Source organism: Vombatus ursinus, unplaced genomic scaffold, assembly GCF_900497805.2.
Source record: "Vombatus ursinus unplaced genomic scaffold, bare-nosed wombat genome assembly UNPS02014772.1, whole genome shotgun sequence".
NCBI lineage: Eukaryota > Metazoa > Chordata > Mammalia > Diprotodontia > Vombatidae > Vombatus > Vombatus ursinus.
The window spans coordinates 28,003,727-28,021,956 of NW_020954550.1; the positions used below are offsets into that span (position 1 = coordinate 28,003,727).

The 18,230-nt window shown below is 36.1% G+C and overlaps 1 protein-coding gene across 1 annotated transcript in view; it reads left to right on the forward strand.

Moving 5' to 3' along the window:
* Positions 1 to 1,270: 1,270 nt before the first annotated feature.
* The window catches only part of HCN1 (hyperpolarization activated cyclic nucleotide gated potassium channel 1), a 577,083-nt gene continuing 560,123 nt past the window's right edge, over positions 1,271 to 18,230 (forward strand). Inside the window, exon 1 of the mRNA XM_027863629.1 lies at positions 1,271 to 1,692. Coding sequence (XP_027719430.1) covers positions 1,271 to 1,692 — 422 coding nt within the window. The remainder of the gene's footprint in view (positions 1,693 to 18,230) is intronic.

An 18,230-nucleotide genomic window follows, 5' to 3' on the forward strand; every position in this document is an offset into this window, starting at 1 on the left:
AGAGAGAATAATTTGCCCTTTCATGTCCAAGTGTTCTACAATATATTTAAATTTTTTTCAATTGGTACTTTTAATATATGAATATGCTATATGAATATGCTATATGAATACTTTTTTTCTATTGTTTATTTGGGTCTTACATTCTGACTGCTTTCTTAGCCATTTTATAAATGTGCTGAAAGAGCCTCTACTTCTGAGTGTGGCTTAGGTGAATATTGGCCAGCCAACACATGCCCCTTAGTGTGTCATTGCTTACATAACTCATTTGTAAAGATAGGTCAGTGAAGGATTGGTCTCCACCATCCATTTTTTCCTCTTCTGGTAGCTATAGAAAAATGGATCCCAGTTACTAGTTGCTTTGACCCTGGTAAGAGAAAAGATCCTTTCTTTGATTATAAGGACTCTTCTAACACGAACAGGAAGAAGTAGAAGGAGGTCAGTTGTCTGTTCCCTGTTACAGGTCCTTAATCTGTAAAACCCACAAACAGCTGATCACATAAGGTCATCTAGTGCTAGTTTTCACCCTCCTGCCCTTTTCCACTTTCTGTAACAGGCTAGGTTGTGCCTGCCACTCCAGCAGCTTCCCTTCCACTCTCTCAAAGCTCCTTCTTACACTAAGTTCCCTTTACACACAATGTTCCTATCACACACGCCCAGGCTCTTTCTTTCTCTAACATTGCTCAAACATTCTGCCTTAAACTCGCAGCCAGCAGTACACGCCCTGTGTGTGTGTCTCTAGCTCTAATACAGAAACACACACACACACACACACACACAAGCCCACGGATACGTGCATGCTTGTCCTGGACCCGCTTCTTCTCTCGCCCCAACGCGCAGATACAAACTGTCTCACATCGTTGAAATGTAAAGGCGGGGGGGGGGGGGGGGGGGAATCTTCAAGGACTCCTGAGCTCAATGTCACGCACGGAAGGAGTCCGGAGAAAGTGGTGAAAGAAGGGAGGGAGCAAAAAAAGAGAGGTCTCTTTTCCACCAGCAGAGGGCAGCCGAAGGGAAGGCAGCGCCGAGCGAGCGAGGCAGCCGAAGCAGCAGCCCGAGCGAGGCAGGCTGGAGAGAGGCAAGAGACTGGGTTCTGCTCGGCTCACTCCATCGGCCGCGGGAGTAGCGGCAGAGACGCCACGGCGGCTGGAGCAAGACGGGGAGCCCGAGCGAGCAGGGCAGCGAGCCTCGGCTCCCTTCTGACTTTGCTTCTTCTGCCTTCACCTTCGGAGAGCCTGGACCTCCGCTCCCTCTCCGACCACGTCCTCCAAGCATGGAAGGCGCTGGGAAGCCCAACTCCTCGTCCAGCAGCCGGGACGACGGCAATAGCGTCTTCCCCGTGAAGCCCCCCACCGCGGGGGCTGGGGCCACCGCAGAGAAGAACCTGGGCAGCCCCCCGGGGGGCGGCGGCGGGGGTAACACCAAGGAGCATGGCAACTCTGTGTGCTTCAAGGTGGACGGGGGCAGCGGCGGCAGCGCGGGCGCCGGCGGCGAGGAGCCCGTGGTGGGCTTTGAGGATGCCGAGGGACCCCGGCGGCAGTACGGCTTCATGCAAAGGCAGTTCACCTCTATGCTGCAGCCGGGCGTCAACAAATTCTCCCTCCGCATGTTCGGCAGCCAGAAGGCGGTGGAGAAGGAGCAGGAAAGGGTTAAAACTGCAGGTTTCTGGATTATCCACCCTTATAGTGATTTCAGGTGAGGGGGCAGGGGTCTGGTCCTTGCCCCACCTTCCCTCAAATCCGGTTCCTCTCTCTTGGGAGGGAGCCCTCTCCTCCCCCTGGGATCGGGCTGGGCTGGCGGAGGGGTGGGGGTAGTGGTGTCTGCCGCTGCCATGGCTGGGAGTGCCTCACTTCTCTTCAACTAGTTTCTAGCAAGTCTGGGATAGAACCATTACTTTAATCTTGACCGACTGTTAGGAGAGCGGTCTCCTTCCCTCCGACTTTAGTGGGGGGAGAGGCGAGAGCTACCACAAATCAGAGAGGGTTCAGTGGAAGCAGGGAAAGTTTTACCTGTAGAGGATGCAAAGTGTAGAGCAGGGGACAGAAAGATGCCCAGGGCATCTATGATCTCTAAACACCACCCTGCGTCTGGTTGCTTTTGGTATGCTTTTTTCTCCAAGATAAATCGTGACTTCTCCTCCTCCCGCCCCAGCCCCCTCATAACCACCAGGGAAGGAACATGGAACTAAGAAAGCCATTTGTGTTAGGCAGGGGAAGCACAGTGATAAGATTAAGAATCTGATAGCATGCATCTTTAGGTCCTGTTGGTCCTTCCTGCAGATCTCCTATATATATTTATATATGTTTACGTGCACAGAGTATCTTGCCACCAACTTCCTTTAAGATAGTGTGATATGATAAGGATAAGTAACATCTGGAGGTTCCTTGGCTTTAACTTTCAAGAGAATCCAAAATCCAGACCAACGCAGAGCCCGCGAGGCTCAGAAAAAGCGTGACAAGAAGCTTCAGGCTCAGATTAAGTTCCCCAGGCGGGGAAAGGGGGCGTTTCCAAAGTCCCCCTAGTGAGGCAGAGCAACACCCTTATTTGACCTTGACTACAAATCTGGCTCAACTTAAGAAATCTTGTTTCCTCTTCTCCCCAGGTTACCTAATTTAAGATAAATCTGGGGAAAGAAGGGAGGGAAAGATGCAGGCTGTTAAACTCTTCTGCTGTTGTAGAATTCAAGCCAAGGACAATGCTTCCTGCTCTTGGCATTGTAGTAACGTTCTCTTTACGTCCGTCTGGAGATTGTCGAGCGAAGGACGTGAAACAAGATCTTCTTATTAGTGTGCACACACCCTGCAGCCACTTAGATTAGCTTCTGAATGCACTGTTGGATTTAATAATGAAAGATGTTTTTAAAACAACAACAAAACAGCTTAGTTCTTATGTATTGTGTCTGTAGATGAGCCACAAGAGTTGACTGGATTTTAAAAGTGTCAGCATTTGTTTTTTTTTTGGTAGGCAGGAGATTAAAAACACCTCCACTCAAATCTGTTGATTGTAGATGTGAGCAGTTTGTTTTTAATAACTAGTTTGTGGAAAGACGTGTTAGTGTGTCGCCTCAGCAGCTTTGTAAGTCTTTAAAAAAGAAAGCCACTTGAACTATGTGTGAAAAAGAAGGGAAAGAATTTTAAATTTAAGCTAACCAGGAGCTGTCCACAGTTCTGAATGGCAGTAGCTGTGGAAAATTCGGCCCACTGCCAAGCACAACCTTAGGATTGCCCTTGCCTTCCGAGAAATTTGCAGCATCTCAGAAATTAGTAACATCTTTTATCTATGTATAGAGATATGAGCTTATGTGTATGATTTTCTGGGACTGATTTTGGAAAGGACATAGATGAGGCTGTAGCAAGGAATGTCAGGATCCATTAACTTTTATAGTAGAGTTCATTAGTAATTTGCTTAGAAGGATTCTCACACTGAATATGCTAAATAATCAAATACGTTTTCCGCATCACAGAGATATACTTCTTGAGTTAAACTTGGAAATGTCCTTGCCCAAAAGAGAAAAAAAGATTATCATGTTTTATTTAGCAAAAGGATACTGAAAAAAAAATAACAACAAAACATCATCTTTCCTGATATTAAAATGTACATACATTTTTATGTATATATGCTTTTAAAAATGGAAGTGGTGCCAATCCAGACTAAGTAGCAAGAATAAACATTAACACTTGACTAATTTATACATTTATATATAAACAAGCTTGTTAAAGTTTTGAGAGAATAAAACTTTCAGTGATAACATGCTAAGACCCAGAAAAGGCTGAGACAAGAATGGCATCCCATACTCCTGTGAATGAATGATATACTCAAAATTTGAGGGTTACCAAAGTTTTTATTTTTAAATGTTGAAATTTTCTTCCCTTTCTAATTTGTTTTGAAATGTCTATCACAATAGGTAACTTTTCCAATACAACAATGGCAGCAACTTTTACTGAAGTAAATGGAATAAGAGTATGTCTTTATTACAATTCACTTTCAGAGAATTTGCATCTAGCTGTGGAAAGAGTCATTGTAAGACTTTGGATTAGATAGGAAAAAAAAATAGTTGAGGGTATAATTATGTGAATACTTATTTTTGTTTATTTGAAATATAAAAGTCACGTAATATTTTAATACATTCTTCTAAAATATTCACAACTGTCTCCCTTTTTGCCAAACAATGATAAATAATTTATTTTTCAAATCTCTCCCTCAAAATAATCAATACCTGTGATAATACAATAATGTAAAATTAAATTTTAGATGTTTTGTAGCACCAGTTATTTGAAAAATGAAAGTTTTGTAAGTCCTGAATAAAAGACCAAAATGGTAAATTGCAAGGCCTTCTTCTTCTTAGTACTTTACATTCCTTAGTAGTAAATAAAGCTCTCAGGAAAATACATTAATACGATTTCTTAAATGCTTAACTTACTCCAACGAAGTAATTTAAACAATGAGAATAATGAAATTTAACAAGTCAATTGTCTTGTCAGTGAGGACTGATGAGGCAAAAAGACCATGTGCTTGGATTTTTTGTGTTCCATTTAAATGGCAGGGGGACACCATGACCCTTACTCTTAATGGACATTGCACACTGCTTTGTGTGCCATGGTCCCCTTGTTCTAGGATGTGCTGAAGAAAATTAGTATGGGTGTGCTAAAAAAGCCGACATTGTCCATTTTGATAGAGATTTTTGCCATCAGACATCTGATGTACTTTCACCTGTGACAAGTGGGGGAGGATGTAGCTATACACATACTGTTAAGTGAGAGTAGTTTGTTCTTTTACTCCATAGCTGGAGAATCTGAGAGTGCTGATGCTATATCTGACAGGTGATCCTTTCCAACATACAAGTAGGGAAGAAGAGGCTCAATTTTCCCTCTATTAACATCAGAGAAATGATGCTAGCATGGTCTGTCCCCTTCCCCTTTAAATGAAAGGGAAGTTGCAGATTAGGTTTCTATGATGGTAACTAGATAAAAACTAGAAAACTTATCTGATATCTCAATGTTTTATTTACAAGTAACTGACAGTTGATTAATCAGCTGAAATGTTAATTTTGTAGTTGTTTTTGTACAATAGGGTATGCCATGTTTTAAGTTCTTTAACCCTGAATTGTTATGACAGATACTTTGATGTTTCAAATGGGTTGCAATATTTATACAAATAAATTTGGTTTTGACCATTACTAATTCTCCGATGACTCTGTGATGACCATTGTCATTTCTGGGTTGCTCATTACTATATTGGATGGCATGTAGATATTTTAAATTAAAAATCCTTTGAATTATATCATGCTAACAAATTGTGTTCTGATAAGGTAGGTGGACTGATGTCATAACTTCTTAAATCCTTCCAGTGCCTTTCATTAACTAGTATGAACTCTGGTGTGAAAGGCTCATTATGTACTACATAAACCCTCCAGAGTCTGTGATTCACTTCCTGATGCATGTTGCCACCATTTCTGGCACTCTGATTCTGTATTGTGTCACAGCCAATCCTGTGTTAATGCTGGAATTCTCCATCACTGGTGTGTACATCAGGGAAGGGAAGTTCCACCTGTATTATGCAGCTCAATCATAAAGAGCCATTTTTTTTTTCCAGGAGCCTCTCACAAGAAAACAATTCAACCTTCTGGGGTTTAAGGTCTAATTAGCCAAATGTTATATTGTCTTTGCACTGAATGCATGCAGTCAATTCTCTGGAATATTTCCTTTTATTTTCTCACTATCCAGCTTGGATTACTGAGTGTGGAAGCCTGCACAAGTTTTTGTCTTCCCAGGATTTGAATATTCCTACTCATAATTTAAACAAGTGTTTTAAGTCACTGAATTTATTGACAGTACAAGAAAAACAATGGATTATGTATTTAGCTCAATTAAACTAAAATGCTCAGTGGAAGATACAGGGCTTACATTGGTTCATAGTTAATAGACTGTTATGGTAAATCTTAAGGATATGCTATACTAGTTAAAACTATTAAATGGCATAAATTCTGTCACTGTGACTATACCAAATGATTACTTATAGTAAAATTATAGTTCATTTTTTAAAGGTACTTTCAAAATATCTTTTTTTCTCCATCAAATTTCCCACCAACAGGTGTCTCTCCTTTTTAAAAAAAATGGGGAGAATTAGTTAAAATGAAGACTCATCACAAAGTTACATTTGAAAGGTAGAACTTTGTTATATATATTAACATTTATTTCAAAAACTAAAAATTTAAATAATCCTTGATGTATTGATAAAGTATTTTTGATATATATTTACTTGATTATTATAATCAAGAGCACTTAGAAATTATCTAGGCCAAGGGTTCTTATTCTAGAGTCAGTGAACCTGAAAAAAAATGATATCTTTATCTTGATATAATTGATTTTCTTTGTAATATTACATATTTTATTTCAATGCATTTAAAAGCATTATTCTGAAAAGGACAGACTTCACTAGACTGTCAAAAAGGCCTATAACACAAGAAAGGTTAAGAACTCTTGATCTGTTCTAACCTCTTCACTGTACAGGGTGAAGAAACTGAGACCTGGACAGATGAAGTATATTGGCATAATTAGAATAATTATTCTGCTGATGTTCTGTTTCATTAGGCATGAAGATCCTTTTGACTTTTCTATTCCTTAAAAATAAGAAATATTACTACTATTAAGTTTGGCAAATGGAAGCATTTGTAATAAGATAAATTATGTCAGATTACTAATGAGAGAGAGAGAGAGAGAGAGAGAGAGAGAACTGAACAGAACTGTAGCATTCACTCTTACTTTATATTCCAGAGTAAATAAATGGCAAAATATGAATTAGGTGGACACCATATATTTTATGAGCACATTTAAGGGTAATGAGGGAAAAACTGCATATATTATTTTCAGTTGCACTAGACACTTGAGTTTCACTTCTAAAAATAAATTTCTGTGTGGAGACAATTTGGTTTGTAGCCTACCATTAGGTATTCAGAGATTCAGAGAAAATTTTTCATTTTTTCACTTACACTCTAGAAGCCTCTCTCTTGTTCCATGCAAAATTTCCTAGGCACTGCAATTTGTTCAATTATTTTTCCCTTCCATTTGTGCTACCTGTAAATATATTCTAGTACTTTCAAGGGAAATCTGTGTAATTATCTAATGCTGTTGTTGTAGCTCAGGCATATATCTAAAAATGAGACCCAGATGAAGGTTGATTAACACAGTCAAAGCAAAAAAGATTGAACCATTATCTGATTAATTTGGACAATGGGAAGAGCAAAAAAATCTGATATAGACTATTCTGTTCATATTCACTAGATTATTATTCAATATTTTTCAAACATACTGTCTTATTGATCACTTCATAGGCTTGTAGGCTCATGCATTTAGAATAGTGAGGGATATTAAAGGTCATGAAGTCCAACCACCTCATTTTATAGGTGAGGAAACTAAAGTTCAGAGAAGATGTGACTTGCCTGGGTTCATACAGGTAGTAAGAATATGAGGTAGGGTTTAAATTGAACTGTCTCTTAAAAAGTAGTTCATCAAAATGATGGAAACTTGTCTGCAATATGTATATATATATATATATATGTATATATATATACATACATATATATATACACACACACAAAGCTAGCTTCTGTAGATCTGACATTAGTAATAATGAACAAATTTTAGCTTTAAGGTGGTGAGACTGTTTGATACACATGATTGCTAATCTTATTTGACATTCTCTAGTCACACTGCAGTAGTATTAACTATGAGCTAGACTCAGATCAGAGTTCTAGTCCCTGTGCTTCCTCAGACTAGCTTTGTGACCTTGGGGAAATTACTCATCATCTTAGAGTCTCAATTTGCTTATTCTGAATATAGGGATAATAATACCTAATTGCTTCTTACCTCACATGGCTGCTGTTAGGAAAATGGAAATAACATATCAAGCAGTTGAAGCTCCCTAGAGGAAAGACATTCGATAAACTCAAACTCTTTGTGTAATACGTGAGAAAGACAAGAGGCAGATTATGTATCTTTTGAAAATGTAAATGCTTTGTGGACACTGCCAAAAAATTCACAGGATTAAATGAACAGTACTTGTTCAAGAAGAGGCTGATCCTGATCGTTCAAGCAAAATAAATTCAGACTTCTGAAATTTGACCTCATCCATTAAAAAAAAAAAGTACTGGGTAAATCTACATACATGGTGACAGAAAAAATAAGACATCATTTTGATAACTCGTTAGAAATCTACGTGTCAATGTCATTGCCTTCCCTTCAACTCAATTCAGCAAACATTTCTTAATTGCCTACCATGTTCTAGGTATTGTGCCAGGAATTAGAGATATAAAGATGAAAAAATAGAGAGACCCATACCTTGAAGAGTTAGAATCTAGAAATAGCAAAATGGAGTGGATAGAATACTGACCTGGCATCAGGATGACCTCCCTAGCTTTACATATTTTCTCAGATACTTACAAGTGCTATAACACTGAGCAAATAATTTAAATGTTTTCAGCTTCATCTATAAAATGAGATTGATAATGCAGGAGGTTCCAATTAGGGCAAATAAAGAATTCTTCTAAAGTGAGGGTTTTATACCACATATTTCCATTGCATTGGAACAAAAAGCCATACTTTATATAATATTAATATTTAATAATGAGAACTTGAATACATTAGACCACTTCAAGGAATTCACTATTCTCACTAATGAGGACCTAGGTATAATAGCACTTAACAGGAAAATTGTGAGGATCAACTATAATAAAATATATAAAGTGCTTTGTAATGTTAAATCATTCTATAAATGACAATCATTATTGTTTAAGCAAAAGGAAAATAAAAGCCTAGTATAATCAGCAGAAACCTTAACTAGGGTATAAGGCATTCATGTATTAGACTTTCCATGCCACATGAGACAAAACTTTAATCCAGCTAGTTTATTATATGCTTGTGAATCTCTTCTTACTAGTCCATCTGCATATATATATATATATATATATATATATATACAATAGGATGGTCTTTATTCTTGTTTTGGGGGTATTAAAATATTAAACTTTCACAAATTACCTTGAATAAAAATGTCAAGTGTATTTAATCTTATTGTTTAAGAACTAACCTGTATATATCTTGAGAGGCTCATCCTTGATATTGGCCACAAGGCAATGATTTTATTTTTGGTCATAGCATTTCTCAGAGACAGTCTAAAGGGTCATAAAGAGGTTGTGACCTGCATTGGTGAAAGTGGTATTTGCTTTGATGAAATCACAGTCTCCTGGAACATGGAAATATGTTTTGATCTAGAATTTTTAGCACTTTCTGTTCACATTTCTTTGTTTTAGCAAAGTTATATTTTAATTTATTGATATAGAAGATCATTCAGTGTTAGTTTAAAAAAGTAATATTTCCAAGCAAGCTAAAAACCACATCAAATGCCCTTTAAAGTGTCCTCTGTTTACTCAAAATTTATCTTTTATGTTAATGTTTTTTTAAATTTACATTCATTTATTTTTAGTTTTCAACATTCACTTCCATAAGATTTTGAGTTTTAATTTTTCTTACCCTCCCATTTCCTGCCCCCCAGATGGCATACAATCTGATATAGGTTTTACATATACATTCACGTTTAAGTGTACTTTCCCATTAGTCATGACATAAGGAACAATGAGAACTAATGGGAGGAACCACAAGAATGAAACAATAAAACAAAACAACAAAGGAAAAGGAGAGCAAATAGTATGCTTCCATCTGCATTCAGACTCCATATTTCTTTCTCTGGGTGTGGAAACTCAAAATTTTTTAATTTAGTAGATTCTATTATCTAATTCATGTAATGTCCAATTTCACAGTGTAGTTCAAACAAATAAATTGACTTTCTCCTCATTAATCAGGGAGACCACATAATATAAAAGAAAATGCCTTGGAAATGAAATTAGGAGAGGTGGGTTCTCATATGAATTCTTTCCCTTGCTAGCTATGTTATCTTAGAAAAATAACTTGGTCTCCCATTTTCTTATCTGTAAACTGGGATTAATAATACTCACATGAGCAACTCACATTCCTAATGAAATAGTGAATAGGAAAGCACCTTATAAACTCTAATTTGGAGTACACGGCAGTAAACATTGCAGCTTTTGGGGAAAAAATCATCTAAAAATGTTATCCAAGTTTAGGAAATTATGAAAATTCAACATAATAATATGCAGTATAACTTGGAATAGATATCATGTCACCTTTGGGAGAATTTATGACCTAGTTCTTTAGAAATTGAGATTACTAAAATGATGTTTATGGAGTTTGGAGAGACCTAGAAGGAAGTAGTTAAACATAAGGAACAGATTCAGTAGGAGCTTGTAACTAAGGACTGAATTTTTCTTAAATAAGTAGCTCAGTGAGTGAAGGACAAATATTGGAGAGGATATATTGACTCTATTTAATTCAACAGATTTTTGGCTACCTACTGCATCCAAGACATAATAAAGAATATGAATATAGATAAGAAACGGTTCCTGATCTCGCAGATCTTACAATCTGTTAAGAAGTTTGTAGCCCAGTTTTGAGAAACCATGTCTCTTGATTTTTTTTGACTCAACTAATCATGAAACCTAAAAGTTATTGGGGAGGAAATATTTCATTTGGGCAGCTAGCTGGTGTAGTGTATAAAACACTAGGCCTGGAGTCAGGAAGACCTGAGTTCAAATTTGGCCTCAGACACTTATTAGCTGTGTGACCCTAAGAAAGTCATTTAACATGGTTTGCTTTAGTTTCTTCATCTGTAAAATGAGCTGGAGAAGGAAATAGCAAATTGCTCCAGTATCTTTGCTAAGAAAACTCCAAATGAAGTCATGAAGAGTTGGACATGAGTAAACAATAACAATTTTTTTTTGTTTGGAATTCAAACAAAGTGATTTGATATAAGGTCTGAAATGCACAATAAGTGACTAATAAGTAGGGCTTTAAAGCTTCCCACGATTCTTCATTGTTTTAATACATTTCTGATTTCATTGACATGTATTTTTCAACGAGTGATGTAGCTTAGCACTCTCCATTTCCTATTATCCTGTTCATCTCTCGTCCCTACCTTCTAATAAATCCCCATAAAGGGTCCACCTAACCTTCTGATAGTCTTCCTTTAGATCACTTGATATATTATGTATAGCAATGAGATGTTTTCTATCAAAGAACCCTTGTTCTCACCTTACATTCTTTTCTGATTAAAACATTTCTCTAATAGCATCCTTTATACCACTTACCTTGCATAATCCTTCATTGGTAATGTGTTACAATTTACTAATGGTTAGAGGATTACATAATGCAGAATTATTTTTGTCTATAGAATCTAAAATGATATGCCTTTTTAGGATTTAGATATGAAAAGAAACTTAAGAGATCATCGGTTAAATGGCATTATTTTACAGATAAAGAGAGAAGCTAGAGTCAAAGAGGTTAAGTAATTTGCCTATTTTCAGAGTTCTTTAATGGATTCCTGATTCAAGTTCTTATTTTTCTGTATTATATGATCATGTTTTGGTCCACTTCTGACTTTCCATGAAATTGGAATGTCATGCTGGACTTCTCTTTGAAGTAGGCATTTTTTATATCATATTATTTGGAGGATGAACTTCTCAAAATTACTCCACAAGCATATTGCTAATATCTGAATTTCCATAAATAGGTATTTATTACTTACCTAAAGTATTTGAGCCCCATTAAGATTCAAATTCCTCTAAGATGAATATTGTAAGTTATAATTAGTCACTTGTTTTACGGTAAATGAGTTGAGAGGTGTCAGAGATAGCATAAGAATGGAGAGTGCTTAAGAAGTGTCCATGGGTACCATTGAGGAGAGAAAGACAAAGTGACTATTTCACCTTTTTTTCAAGGGCTGACTGGCCATATGTAAAAAAAAAATTATAGTGTAATACAATATGTTTCAAGAAGTATTGACTTCTGAATCACATGAAGAAAATATGTTTGTAAAAGCCACAGGCCTAAGGAAATTCCTTTGCATCTATCACATGACAAGAAGAGAACAGATTGTAACCCTTGTAAATGTCTTTTGGCATTAAAAAAAACCTGGAAGAGAGCTATCAATACGGGTGGGGGAAAACTATTTTATTAAGAGAAAATATCTTCACACAAAGTTAATATTTCTAAAACTTGATATTAGGAAAAACACCAATAGTCAATTTTAAATTTTCTGTCGGTTAATTTAGATGTGTTTGCTTTTGTAAAAAGAATGTAAGTCAGTTGTGGTCTTCATGTGTGTGAGCAAATTGGAGAAGCCAACTTATTTATTTGCTTTGGAATCTAGGAAATGAGAGATACTGATTGAATGGTCTCTATGGATGTCAAAAGATGCATTTAGATGCTGAAAAAATCAGTTAATCAGTTTTGTTTTTTTCAATTTGCTGTCTGTCTAGTTTGGGTGTTTTTACCCTTCTCTTTATAAAATAGACAATAGGTATATATATATATATATATATATATATATATATATATATATATACACTGTAGGTATAACCCAATGTACACTAACTTTGTAACAACTGGTTGTCTTTTTAACCTTGGAATTATGTATGTGTTTGAGAATATTAATAGCATTTGCTTTTTTGAGGCTGAAAAAAGAAATGATTGTTAAGAGGCATCAAATTGATTCTTTTCCTATGAGAGGTTTTGGGGATTAGAGTATGTTACTGTGAATACCTTGTGCTGTATCTCTTCTTATAACCTCTCCAGGAAGTTTTAAGAGTTTCATTGCTTTGGGGGAATTAATGTTTTCTTTAGCAGAGTAAAGTGAAAAGGATAACTATTTCTAATAGCAAGGAAATGAAGAATGACATGGTTTTCAAATACAGTATTGTCTAATTTGTTTTTTTTTTCCCCCTTTGGTTCGGTAAATTATCTTTCCTGCTTTGTATTAGCATTCAAGTTTATAATTCTATTTCATAGTTAAGAAGAAATGTATAGACTGTCTCTACAGATATAATTAAGGAAAGGTCTACATTTTCAGAGACAAGAGTATTTTTATAAAACCTTAACTGTAAGCTGTTCAAGACATGCTTTCCTGCCCCTTACTTGCATTTCAAACAATTCAGTGGTAAACCTTGTTAATAGCAAAACAGTAACAGGAAAATACTGATAAAGATTGTGCCCAAATTATAGGTTGTTATATAAAATTAATGGAAGGGATATAGTTGACCCTGCCATAAGTAATTTTTAATCTACTTATGATAGCTATTAATGATAACTGAGATTAGAATTTTGAAAAAAAAAAGATTTGGTGTATGGCTAAATTTTATTTTAAAACCTTTCTAGCTGTAGGCTTAGAAGCCCATGAAATGTGATATACATAGCTTGTAGAAACATATTTTCTGAAAGTGTTGCATTTTTGTGTCCCTGGGAAAAGTTTGTTAAAGGTATGTGACATTTACACTATAGTTTTTCCTCTTTAGTTTACTTATAGACATGCAATTATTAAACATGCATTTTGTAAATATGTGCCAGGCATTATGCAAGGCCTGGGAATGTAAAGTAAAGAAATGAAACAGTCCTTGCCTTCAAAGATGTTATATTCTATTGGATGGAAATATTTATAAAGATAAATACATTTATATGTATATATACATGCATATGTGTATGTATACATGTACATCTACATACATATATATAGACATATATATGTGCATACATGTGTATACATAATGCAAGGTAACTTGCAGGGTGGGGAGAGCAATAATGTGAATCAGAAAAGGTGTAATGTGGGAGGTAGCATTTAAGCTTTAAGGGTGCTATGGATTTCAAAAGATGGCAGTGAGGAGGGAAGACGTTCTATGCCTGAAGGACAACCTGTGCTAGGGCATGGGGGTGGTGGGAGAAGAAATGTCATGTATGGGGAACATTAAATAATTTAGTTGGGCTGAAGTATAGAGTGTTGAGAGGGACAAAAAAATCTGGAAAGATTGGTTTAAATCATATTGTGAAGATCTTTAAATATGTAATCCATTTCATTTTAAAGGTTTGTTATGTTTTTAATGAACTTAAGCATGTGTCTCTCCTATCAGGATAGGTTGTTTGAGGTTTTACTGTAAATTTGTATTGGTTAGATATGTCCAGCATAATTTACAATTCCCCATGTGGAACCTAGAAAAAAAAAGTCCTTTGTAAGCAAATTAAATCAAATCTGAATTAATTTATTGAAATATTGAATGTATATTGTTCTTTTTATATCTTCCTTTTTTCTTCTCTCTTTCCTCTCTCTTCTTTGATTCCTCCCTTCTTTCCTCCTTCCTTGCCTTCCCCCATTCCTTCTTTTATTCTCTTGTTATCAAGCTGACGGAGAGTCTCCTAGGTACTAACATATAACATTGGTGGGTGGAGGAGGCTGGGGTGAGAAAAAGAAAAAAAAAAGCTCTTAACCTACTTTGGCATCTTTAATTTTTAACTTTATCATACTTGTTAATTGCCTGGATGTCCTTTAACCATCTATTTCCATGATTCTTTCCCAGAGGCTTGGTTTAATTTTAAAAAGTGCAGTGTATTCAGCCCTAATTATCGGAGAGCTCATTGTAGGCAAATAACAGGAGAGAGCAATGACCACAAGGCATGCTTGAATCAGTGTCCTGGATACCACAAGGACTCTGCTGGAAACACTGTGGGATATTTAGGAGTAGGAAATTAAACTATGTGAGGTGATGTATAAAAGTCAGTGGCATTTGAAAGGGATTTTCTTTGCTGGAACAAGGATTTTACTGAACCAAAGAAGATCTTTTTTTCATTTTTTTCATTTCATTTTCATTTTTCCTTTTTCAGATCTGGATTCCTGTAACTTTGCATTTCTGTGTCTCTTGTCAAGTATCTCAACATGCTTGTAATTTAGCTATACCTGAATATGTCAGACTTACACAGCTTCAAATACCTGTCACAGACAAAAGACACTTATAAAAAAAAAAAGCACCAGAAGGTGGTTATGTTACCTCTCTTCAGTTAGAACCAAGTTTTAGGGTGTTATCATATTTCACAAAAATATGTCATCCCTTTTGCCTAAAAATCATTGCCATCTGTTTGAAGTGAAAAACAGCCTACTCAGCTTTGTTATACTTTTGTAATACCCTCATTGAATTTTTCACCAATGAAGCCGGTCATTCCACATCCTTACCAATGTCACAGCAAGTCTTCTCATAAGTACAATGTGGGCAAGACTGCTGGTCAATGCTGCTCTATTCAGCCACACAGAAGAATGGCAACACTATCACTAGAGTCCTCTGCAAGCCCAATGATCATGCAAGTTATGTCTCAATGTTATGAATTATCTTGCTACACTAGAGTTTAACACATTAATTTGTTCCCTTTGTAATTCATAACTCCTAAAGAGGTATAGAAATATTTTGTTATTGTGAAGGTTCCGATTAGAAAATGGTTGCTCCAATGGCTGCAAATTTTACCCTACTGATCAAAAAGCAAATGCAGAACCAAACTCAAAAAAAGTTGCCTGACTTTGTTTCCTTTGCTTCCTTAGTTCCTCTTTACTTCTTAATCCCTTGAAGGCTTCAGGTACTACCACTTTATTGAAACTGGTTTGTCCAACTTCCTAAATGATATAAACCTCAGGGTTATCTTGGATTCTTTGCCCTTTATCTTTCTCCTTTTCCTATCAGTTTCTTAGTTTTGTCATTTCTATCTTCACAATTCCTCTTAAATACAACTCCTCTTTATACACACTGCCACTACCCTAATTCAGACCCTCACCATTTCTGGTTTAACTATAGCAATGGCCTCCCGATTGGTCTTTCTGCTTCTAGTCTGTTCTTGCTCCAACCCATCCTCCATAAAACTGTTAAAATAATTTCTCTAACATACAGTTCTGACCATATCACCTTTTTTGTCAAATATCTTTAGCCATTTCCTGTGAAATTTCAGATAAAATACAAACCTAGACTATTATTAAAAGTCTTCAACATTCTGGTCCCAATCTACCTTTTCAAACTTATTTCATATTATTTCTATTCACACACCATGTTGTATAAAAACTGGTCTGTTAACTTAATTCAGTAACCCCAAAGCATCCCTATGACTTTGTATAGGTTGTCTGTCCCATGTCTGGAAATATATATCTTCTTTCAGGGCTCAAATAAACTTCCCCTTCCTTCACAAGACCTTTCCTAATTTCCCCCAGTTGTTGGTGTTCTCTCCTTTAAAATTCCTTGTGATTCTTAAAATTCTAAAATCCTACCTAGACAGAGTTATAAAGGAATTTAAAGGTCATCTAGTCCAATCCCCTTATTTTATAGAGAAGAAAACTCAGACACAGAAAAATTAAGTGACAACAATAGAATATAAGTTCCTTGAGGACAGGAATTGTATCATTTTTGTCTCTGTGTCACCAAAACCTGGCACATGGTAAATAATGAATACATGTTGAATTGAATTATGCAGAGTCATACAGTTAGGAAATGATAGAGCCAAGATTCAAACTTCATTCCTCTCATCCTAAATCCAATGATATTTTCACTGCAGTACATTCGGTGCCTTGATTTCCTTAAATGTGTTCCTTTGGAACACTCCTGGTAGAATGTTAAGGTCCTTGATGGCAGGCCTGTTTCCTCTTTATGTTTGTATCTGTCAACCTAGAACAGTGACTCATATATTGTACATTGCTAGTAAATGATTGGTTTGATTGAACTGAAGTTGTAGAATATTGAGACTGCTGGACTCAGATGTCCTAATGTGTGGAATTATTATTACTCATGAAAGCTTGGAAAATAGATATAAGGAACAGCAAAAATATTCATTAATTTAATATCATGTTAGCTTACTGTAACTAAAGGGACATATTCAGGGTAAATCTACTTCTCAAATATAATTACTTTGTTCTTTTTTTGTTATTTTCTTTATTCTATGAACTGTAGCTGAATTCAGATACTATTACACATTGTTGTTGTTGAGTTGTTTCAGTTGCATATGACTCTTTTTAATGCCATTTGGGGTTTTCTTGGCAAAGATATTGGAGTGATTTGCCATTTCTTTCTCCAGCTCATTTTACATATGAGGAAACTGAGGCAAACAGGGTTAAGTGACTTGCCCAGGGTCACACATCTAGGAAGTATCTGAGGCCAGATTTGAACTCAGGAAGATGAGTCTTTATGACCCCAGGTCTGGCATTCCACTGTGGCACTAGTGCATAACCTTAATCAAATCAAAGTTCATGTGAAGGAATTGGGGGCTGTGAGAAAATCAGAGACAATGACTTTCAAAGATTGGTCTCAGATGCCAGGGAAGGCAAAAAAAAAAAGATCCTTATATGAAAATGTTATATTATCTATTGGGTTACTATCAATCTAAATACTATCTATATACATACTAGCCAAATTATACCGACTAGACTTGTGATTCTTTGGTGTCACAAGCTCCCAGTAAGGAGTATCCTTTGCCAATGCAGGTTATCACCTACTCCATAACTTTTATTCTTAGAAAATTGTCTATAGGTTGTCACTTTTCTGGGGTCAAACAGCTAATAACACTTAACTCTCTTTGCCTCAGGTATCAGACAGGACATGAACCAAGGTTTTCCTGGCTGTCAGACCAGCTCTCAGTTCCACTATACCAAGATGCCTTGCTAAGTCAATAATACCTACAATATTATTAAGAGCGAAGAATAATAGAACAGAACTATTTGATTGAGGGGAACGAAGAGAGAAATTCAAATTTGGTAACATTGTCCTTTCAATGAGAATACGTGTATGCCATATCTATACATGATAGAAGGAAAGATGATGATGATGATGATGATAATACTCATCATCACAACAATAATAGTAAACAATAATAGCATTTATATAGTGTCTTAGGATTTGTAAAGCACTTTATATGTATATATCTGTGTATATGTATACATATATACATACAGATGTGTGTATACTTGCACATACCTTACACACACAAAAACACACACACACACACACACATTCTGTGACACAATAACTCTTGCTCATTTCTGTTCTTGGCACAAGATGCTCCATATCCCAACTCCAGAAATTTTATCTGGTTATCTCCCATGGCTGAAATACTCTACCTACCTTCTACAAGGAGGCTTTCCTAATCAACTTTAATTATAGTGCACTCATTTTGTTGATTATTTTAAATTTATCCTGTATATATCTTGTTTGTACATAGTATATACATGTTGTCATCCCCATGAGACTGTGAATCCTTTGAAAGTAGGGACTTTTACCTTTTTTTTTTGTATCCCCATCACTTAGCACACCTCCT